The following is a 9,802-nucleotide window of genomic DNA, read 5'->3' on the forward strand; positions in this document are numbered from 1 at the left end:
CTCAAAGATGAAATGATTTAAAAGATTTATGCATATGAGATATGTATTAGGTGACCTAAGCCTTAGACTCAACTTAAAATAGTTTCTAGTCTAAGCCTAGTACCAATCTAAAGACTTAAGCATGTTGATTTGTTGGTGATCTTCAAGCTCTTATTAGCACAAGTTGTCCTCATCAAAACCATGACATATAAAGAGAGCTTTCCAAAGTGTTCCTCTTGACATGCACACTTTCAATTCTAAACTTGTCCAAGGCTATGGGTTTTCAAGCCAAAAACAAGTGGAAAAATCCAATGTTTGCACGGTTAGAAAACTCCTTAAAGGTTCCTTTGATATACGTCACCTATAACCATGTTCAAATACGAACAAACATGCAAACTTTTTAAAAATTAAAAACAGCCCAATGAACACAAAGAAGTCATGGTTTCAAAATAACTTTCTAAGTTCAAGAAAATATATATTTAGAGTTTTGAACATAAAAAGAGTTAGGGAGATTATTAGAAAATTTCAACGGTTGAAAATGTTCATAACATACATATAAACATCATACTAAAATTTCATAAACATCTAATTGTTAGATCTCAAGAGATGAAGAAATAAAAATGAAGAACTACCTTGAGAGTTCATTAGAAAATGCAAAGTGAAGAAAGATTATGAAAATGCTAAGGGTTTCTTCTAAGCTAGGTTTGACACATTTATAAAAAAAGAAATCATATTTTGGAGTGGGTAAGACTAAAGGTTTCTACCAAAACGTTGATTGTGTAAGAGGTAGATGAGTGATTTAAGGGATTTTGTATAAGAGGATATGTGCTTTTGCTTGTTTAATAAGCAAGCCTCTTACATGAAAGTGGTGTGACCTTTTCGATGAGTCATTCTCGATTAAACCATGCCTGAGTATTGTCGGCTAATATTCGGTCGGAAATTAAAAATCTCCCGATTTCGGTTTACAGTTAGAACTTCGAAACACAGAATTCAGAGTGAAAAATATTTAGAAATGCATTCTGGACGAACTTGATGTCTGTCTTAACTCGAAATAACATTTTGAAGCCAATGGCGCAATCAGAATTCGATTCCAAATTATGAAACTCAAAAACACGTTATTGGGCCGAATTTGGGTGAATTTGGGCCCGACAACAACTCAAAACCCTTTCGTCTTAGAAAATACGACAATTTACCACAAAATAGAAAATCACAAAAAAAAGACTAATACTCAACTATGGTTTAGCCTAAATCAATACCGATTAATTCTAAAATTAATCGTTGGAAAATACATAATTAATAAAACCTACACAGAAAATGCACAGTGTTACAGAGACACTACTTCATATTTAGCCCACGACAACACCTCCACCTTCAACAATTGTAAAACCATGGTCTAAAAGTATGATGGGTCATAGTTTCAAAGCTGTTGCCTATTAATTGTATGAGAATAATGTATCTCCACATATCAGGAGATAACTTATCTCATCTAGCCAGTAAAAATATGACATGTGTGCTATTCTCTTTATTTTAAAAATTTATAGAAAATGATAAAACATGACACATGTCATGATTTTACTAGAAGGGGGGGATAACATATCTCCTTATACCAGGAGATACTCCATTCCCTAATTGTAATGGACCAGGTTTTTTATAATATTTCCATATTTGTTCCCAAAATCGTGGCCTAATGTATTTTAAGACCACAGTTTCAAAATTGTTGCTTATTGATACAGTTGTTCTCAAAACCATTGTCTACTTTACTTTAAGACCACAGTTTCTGAAATGTGGCCTATTGTCATTCTCTTTGTCAACAGTTTTTCTATTCGTAGTTTTTCTATTCGTAGTTTTTCTGAAATGTGGAACACAACGTTTGTGATAAAATCCCTAATTCTGTTAGTAAAATGAGTATGTAATTTGTCCACATGGTTTGTCATAAAATCCCTAATTTGCAATAGTTTGATTTTTGTGAATCATATTCTGAGTGACATTAGTTACATATTGTTGCCAATTGATAAACATATTAGAACTAGTTTAAATTACTATGTAGAATTCATTATTTTGTGCAAATTGATAGCATGAAATTAAATTAAGGATAATAAAGTTGGTGTATGGTTGTGTGATAATCTTATAAAATTAAGTTGTTGTATGATTGTGTGATAATCTTATAAAATTAATTGTAAATGCTTAATTTGAACAAGTGATGACCAAAAATGTGAGTCTCTTGCTATGATTTCTTATCATCTTTCAATAAAACTGTAATTTAGGGATTTTGTCTTTGTCGGTGAAATGATTTAGTAATCTAACAAAATTATGGTATACAATTCAGAATCCTTAAATCTATAACATATTTCATAAGCCACCCACAATAATATGAAGTGGAATATGTTGTTATTGTGCTCAAAGCTTCAGATGAGAAAGCAAAAGGACTACTTTTTTATATCTTCGTGAGTAGGGAAATTGATTATGAAGAATATGAGAATTATGAGGGAGTGAGGAGCCATGAGATGCTAAAGGAGAACTTTTGGTTTGAACAAGACTTAAAGGAGAGAAAATGAATTGTGTATATATAGATTGGAGTGTGTGTATGACCTATTAGTATGGGAGTAGTGGAAACGGATGGGGAGAGAGATATTACTATTGCAAGTTGGGGTATCATAGCATAGTGAGTTAAGCAGAGTAGAGAAGTTATAATGGGTTATGGAACAATAGTTTAAGAGTATGGGAAGAGTGAGGTGGGTTGATTTCTTAGGTCATACATTTTTGTGAATTTTGTTAGTTTCTTAAAACTTTCTTGCTTTCTTCTCTATCTACATTTTGCTATAAGCTAGACTAGCTTAATCTATAGGTTGACATAGAGTTAGGTGATTCAATATATATATATATATATATATATAATTTCGCTACACTTCTGTGAAATGTGGTAACATCTATTTAGCCACAGTCTGTTTAATTCAGCTACAGTCGAACCGTGGCTAAGTTTCTGATTTTGCCACACCACAACCGTGGCTAAGTTGCTTATTTTTCCACAATACATCCGTGGCTAATTAAATTTATTTAAAGTTACTTTCTTACATACTCCTCTCATGATCCAAATGTGTCATTGTCTCACAATCTTTATTTTCAATAATATAATGGTAAATTTATAATAAAATTAAATATTTGCTAGCTAATAATAATAAAATTGAATCTTATACAATTACCAAATGTTTAACATTCAAAAATGCTGATAAACACAAAATGCAAAATGTTATGATCATATAAGTTCATGAATTTTAAGAAACCATATCTAAGATGGTGGAACATCACGAGCGAAAGTGGTTAACTCACTACCAAATTTTTCGACTAGAAACTTCTCAAGAGTAGCCAAACGATTCTGAGTATGTGCAAGTTGCTCCTTGGTCTCTTCATACCCTGATAGTTTTACTTCTAAAGTTTGTACATATTTCTTCAAGTCTTCAACATGTTGACTAGAGCCACTAGAATTCAAAAAACCAGTAAAATGTCTAGACGTTCCAAAAACACTGGAGGGACAAATACCAGTGCCCAAACCATGCACTCGACCTGAATGTTCAGCTCCATATGCTTTTCCAATTGCATCATTAGGATGAGCAAATACCTTTGATGAAACACCTGAAGTAGTGACATTTTCTTGATCTTGAGGTAAATGCTCTGATATTTTATCCTATTAAATAACAAGAAATTAATAATTTATATAGTGGCAAAATGCAAATTGCATGGCAGTAACCTATAATGGAAAATTGCATCAATAGAATCAGAAAGGACAAAATGATATTATGCGTTTGCCTACCTAACTAACTGCATACCATTATCCATTTCACAACTTAGGAAATGGTTCTAAAAATGATACACTTTTTAGGACATATGTAACACATCATGTATGAAAAGACTTTAAATTACTTACAGCTAGAGTTTTTCCTTCTTCGCTTACATAGCTTCCATCCTTCTTCAATAAAGTTGACAAAACAACCTCACCACGACATAAAGGTCTTTGCAATTTTAGCTCCTAACAAAACCAATGAAACATAAGTTTTTACATTCACAAAACTTCATTCTCTACAATAATACAATTACCTAGGACACTCTCCTTGCATTGCTCATACTACCACCAGCATGGGAAACTTTAAGATTTTTGCGACTTCTAGTGTTCGCCAAACTTTGTTTCTACAATTGCCAAACATTGTAGTCATTATATTAAAAAAATACAAGTCTTGGAGAAATTAAATACTTCACAACATAATGTTTACCTTCATCTTATCCTCCTTATAATGATGCACAAATGCAGTCCAATCAGCACAATCTAAACCTGGAGGAGGATTAGCAAGTATGTCTTCCTTACTTTTATTAGGATAGAAATACTTACACCTTAACCTATATTTATAGGCCCTCCATCTTTCACCTAGAGTACTCATAGCCCATTTGACTCCAGCAACATAATCAAACTCAAAATTTTCCTTCACACATTATTAAATACGCTAGTCAATTTTCAATGACAATAGGAAAAAATTATTAAAATTGCAAATTTTTTAAATAATTACCTCAATATATTTCCATTGTTGGTATCTATTATCCTTTGACATCCAATCCCATCTTTTAACATAAATAGGACAAATTGTTGAGTTTTGAGCTAGTTTACCAAGAAACCTCACAAGTAAGTTTTAACTTTTTTACTTTTTTTCCTAATGCCAAACCTGAATTGCTTGCCTTTTTCGAGTTTCAATTTCTCCCGAAGAGGTATCTGCAATTATGTACAAGAAGCAAAGTATTAAAGGTAAACACATAATAACATATTGAAGCTAATGGAATATTGCTCTTACCTTTAACCTTGACAAATAAGGGTTCTTCTCTATCTTTAGATTGAGTTTCCTTAGAGTTTGAGGAGGTTTCAAAGTTGTCATCACCATATGAAGCATCGTTTGTGTTCACATGTGCAGGTTCAACACCCTCTTGATTGTCACTAGTTTGTTGTTGCATATTTTGGGTACTTTCGCTACTGTTTTCACCTTTTTGTCCTCGTAGCTTTTCTAGCATTACTTGTCCTGAATTCGCACGCTTCATATTGAACCAATTACCTGCACAGTCTCCTGAATTCGCACGCTTCATATTCAACCAATTACCTGCACAGTTTGCTAAGAAAAGAACTATAACAAGAAACAAAATATATACTAAATGAATCATAACATGAATTATTAAAGATATAATGCAAAAAGTGTGGCACAAATTGTAAAAAAAGTCTATTTTATATTGTCAAGTACATAATATAGGATATTAAACTACTCTAACATTCTTCCTTCTTCATCATCACTAAAATTATCACAATCTTCATCATTATTTGATCCATGTTTTTCTTGTTCTTGTTCATTTACACCTTCCTGCACTAATTGTAATTCTTCGATGTTCTCCAAATGTTGCTCACAAAAAGATATGTCTTCCATTGATGACTCTTCTAAGTCCTCAAAGTTCAGATCACCCATATCATAGATGTCTCTAGGCTTCATGTGGCAAACACAACACCAACCTTGATCAACTGGATCATCAATATAATATACCATTCTAGCATCAGTTGCAAGGATGAATGGTTCATCTGCTTCATTTGCACCGGTGTGTATTAAACATGAAAAGTTTACACTTGTTATCCCAAATTTATCAATTTTGATTCCCTTGTTAAGTGTAGTGTCTACCCAATCACATTTGAATAGCACAACCCTTAACTTACCATAGTAGTCTAACTCTATGATGTCAACCAATTTCCCATAGTACATAACATCACTTGATATTTCAATAGGTTCCTTACCACTTGAAAATCTCTTAGTTACAGCAGACATAACAATACCACTATTTTGTGTTCTCAATCCTTGCTCCTTCCTCTTTGTTCGAAATTTAAATCCATGGATATTATACCCATCAAATCTTCGAGAAATATTATTTGGCCCTTTTGCAAGACATTCAATTTCACTTGTAATATCTGGATCTTCCTTTCTCGCAACCTATTATTTTGTTGAAAGGTAAGGACAACTACATACACTCATGAGCTTTTGAGCATAAACAAAAGTTAGGTGAAATTATATATATATATATATATATTCTTACATATTCTTTAAACCACTCGTGGAAATGCTTGTGTACATATTCTTCCACAACTTTTGTGGAGTTTCTTTGCCCACGATGCATCCTTGTGACCTCAGTTTTACACTTTCTGTATGAGGAAGTTAATAGTTATCACATATTTGATATTGAAATGCATTATAGTATGAACATAAACTATTAATAAGAACATATAACTTACTCGCGAAATGTATCAACCAATTGACAATTAGTTAACACATAACGATGAGCTTGTAGCTTCTCAATGGGTGGTAACGAAAAAATCTTGCTTACACCAATAGGTTTTCCCAATGTAGGAAATATATTCGAAAAGATAGTAGATTCACTAAAAACATTGACCCCAATATCATCGTCATTGCGTCTTGGTCGATTGAACCTTGTTTCAATGTCACCATTCAGAAAATATCTGGAACAAAAAGTTAGAGATTCTTCCATAATATACCCTTCAGCTATACAACCTTCTGGTGCAGCCTTGTTACGAACATATGATTTTAAATGGCCAAGAGTCCTAGAACAAAAAGAAAATGAATCAACATTCAAGTCCTAATAAAATAAATAACTAAGCATGTAAACTAAAAATTTACCTTTCAATAGGATACATCCATCTATAATGTACAGGACCAGCAATCATTGCTTCCTCCCCAAGATGAATGACCAAATGAACCATGATAGTGAAAAAGGATGGAGGGAATATCATTTCCATATGGCAAAGGGTCAAAGCAATTCGTTGTTGGAGTTTCTCTAAATATTTGACATTTAAAACTTTGCTTGATAATTCTCTAAAGTAGTTACATAGCTCAATCAACACTGAAGTAACTTCTTTAGGAAGAGATCTTCTAAAGGCAATTGGAAAAATATGTTCCATCAGAATATGTGTATCATGGCTCTTTAGTCCAGAGATCTTGCGTTTCTTTAAATCAACACATCTAGAAATGTTTGATGAGAAACTATCCGGAAATACCACACTTTTAAGAATTTTTAGAAAGATATCTTTCTCTTGATTTTTCATTTTAAAGCATGATGGAGGAAACTTAGAGGAATTCGGATATGGATGAAGCTTCTCTCTAATTCCCATTGCATGTAAGTCTTTACGAGCTTTAAGATTATCTTTTGTTCTACTTTTGTCATCAAGTATTGTGAATAATACATTGTCACCAACATTTTTCTCTATGTGCATCATATCAAGGCAATGACGAATAAGAAGATATTTCCAATAAGGTAGATCCCAAAATATACCCTTTTTCTTCCATTGTGGTGGGTTGTTTTCACTCTTAACCTCATCACGGGGCCTTTTACGACCCGATTCTATATCTCGCAACATATTTGAACCTGGAGGCGGGATAGGGGCAGGTCTAAGCTCAATAGAACCATCAAAGGATGATTTATTGATCCTATACTTATGATCTAGTGGTAAATATCGACGATGTCCCATGAAGCAATATTTTCCGCCAAACTTTAGCCATTTAGACTCTGTATCAAAATTACATGATGGACAAGCAAGTGATGTATGAGTGTTCCATCCAGATAAGTTGTCTAGACCTGGGAAGTCACTAATAGTACAAAACAATGATGCACGCATTTGAAATGATTCTTTTGTAGAGGAATCATAAGCTTCCACTCCTTTCCACAATTTTTGTAACTCTGAAACTAGGGGCTGCAAGTAAACATCAATACTATTGCCAGGCATCTTAGGACCAGGAATTATCATCGACATTATGAGAGAAGTTTGCTTCATACAGTACCATGGAGGATAATTGTAAGCATACAACATCACAGGCCAAATGCTATTATTAGAACTTAAAGTTCCAAATGGATTGAAACCATCTGTAGCTAATGCAAGCCGTATATTACGAGAATCTAAAGCAAAGTCCGGATACATTTTGTCAAACTCCTTCCATGCTTTACTATCTCTCGGATGTCTTACCAACCCATCCGGGTTTGCCTTTTTAGCATGCCATTTCAAAAGCTCTGCAGTTTTAGAACACATGTATACTCTTTGCAATCTTGGTATAAGTGGGAAGTACCGTAAGACCTTTGCTGGTATATATTTTTTATTTTGGCCAACCACTATATCATTTGCTATATTTTACTATATTTTTTACAACCAGGATACAATTCTTCATTTCCATCACCTAATTGTTCTTTTATTTTTTCTTGTTGGACTTTACTTGCATCACCCCTAGGCTGCTCATCATTTGGTATATTTGAGTGGCCGGAATCTTGAATTCTAGTATCATCAAAGATGCCAAAAACATCATCTAACATATCTTGCATTGGATATTGTCTAACCCACTCTTCTTGTGGTTGGGCTGTAGTTTCAACATTATCTTGCGCATGCTTTTCCCCATGCATGTACCAAAATGTGTACTTTCTAGGAAACCCTTTTTGTAGTAGATGACTAAACACTTCAATTCTATTACCCATTTTAAGAAATCCACATGTAATACAAGGACATGGAATTAGGTGTAATACAAGGACATGGAATTAGGCGAAATCCAAAAATTGCACCACCCCATCCAAGAACTCCTTTGATCTAATTGGTTTCTCAATCCAACTCTTATCCATCATAACTGTGTGAATCTGTTTTTGATGTTAAATTCAATTACTAAATCATTAGAGATACTAAATGATTAACTTAACAACAACTTAAGTATTACCTCAATGCAAGCATGCATGACAAATTAAACCATAGTGTTTTGCAAATTCAGTCATATTAGTTGAAAACCCGAAAAGAAAGTATCACCATTCAATTGATTAAAAAAGATAAACCTCTTAAGCATAACTAACATATATTTCACGTACTAAATAACATTGCATTAAATACAATGATTGCATTCAAAAAATAAAGAAAAACCAACTTGCAATTCATTCTTTTTAGGTACTCATCCAAGACAATCCAACACCAACTCTTAGTAGGATTCAAGAAGGAGATCCAGATTCTAGCCACCCTCTTCCACATCAAATAACATCGTTTTGAAATATTATTACGTATATGAAATGAGTAGCTTAAGGGTAATGATTCGTGGAAAGGCTTTTACTATAATGGAAGGATGTGTTCTGATTTGAACTCAACATAGCATTGCTAAGACTAACAGATCCAAAATATGTTTGAAGATTGAGGATGGTCTTAGCATCTTCTAGCGTCACTGTTGGTTTGTATAGTTGCTTATTATATAGACCAATAAACCTTAATAAGTTATCTATTATTTAAATTATTGAGATCTGATCTTACATGCTATTATACATAATTTCAAATAATATTATGTAAATACTCAAATGTTAAGATTTGTGTCCCCCAAGTGAGTGTTAAGCCAAATCTATTCTCTTATGATTAACAATTTAATGCAGATATCTTGCTATCATTTATTTTGATATACTAGAAGATGCAAGCCTGCATCTATGTCATAATCCCATAAAATCAAAATTTTAACATCAGGTACATAGGGAAATTATTCACCCTTTGCATATATACTAAGTTCTTATATATATATTCTCTCAAATCATCAACCCTTTCATGCATGCACTAAAGTTCTGTGCAAGCAATATACTACAATGAACAACTCCTTTGCTCCTCAGGTACATACTTTCACCACTTATGAATTTCATCTAATCGTGCATGCATTGACAAAACTTCTAATAAAATAGCCTTACATGTTTTTTTAGGGGTAGACATAACTTCATTTGGCCATTTCAGGGGATC

The 9,802-nt window shown here is 33.1% G+C and overlaps 2 protein-coding genes across 2 annotated transcripts; both read right to left on the bottom strand.

The window, feature by feature from the left end:
* Positions 1–4,071: 4,071 nt before the first annotated feature.
* Positions 4,072–4,640, bottom strand: LOC109340665. Its single transcript, XM_019578381.1, has 3 exons — positions 4,536–4,640; positions 4,245–4,451; positions 4,072–4,161 (listed from the first exon to the last, which is right to left on the bottom strand). Exons 1-3 carry the CDS (start codon positions 4,575–4,577, stop codon positions 4,072–4,074), a joined length of 339 nt encoding a protein of 112 aa, XP_019433926.1. The 5' UTR covers positions 4,578–4,640.
* Positions 4,641–5,122: 482 nt separating this feature from the next.
* Positions 5,123–8,110, bottom strand: LOC109340664. The gene is made up of 4 exons (XM_019578380.1): positions 6,687–8,110; positions 6,284–6,610; positions 6,088–6,193; positions 5,123–5,984 (listed from the first exon to the last, which is right to left on the bottom strand). Exons 1-4 carry the CDS (start codon positions 8,087–8,089, stop codon positions 5,271–5,273), a joined length of 2,550 nt encoding a protein of 849 aa, XP_019433925.1. The 5' UTR covers positions 8,090–8,110; the 3' UTR covers positions 5,123–5,270.
* Between the last annotated feature and the right edge of the window lie 1,692 nt (positions 8,111–9,802).

This window comes from Lupinus angustifolius, unplaced genomic scaffold (assembly GCF_001865875.1).
Source record: "Lupinus angustifolius cultivar Tanjil unplaced genomic scaffold, LupAngTanjil_v1.0 Scaffold_226_14, whole genome shotgun sequence".
Taxonomy (NCBI): domain Eukaryota; kingdom Viridiplantae; phylum Streptophyta; class Magnoliopsida; order Fabales; family Fabaceae; genus Lupinus; species Lupinus angustifolius.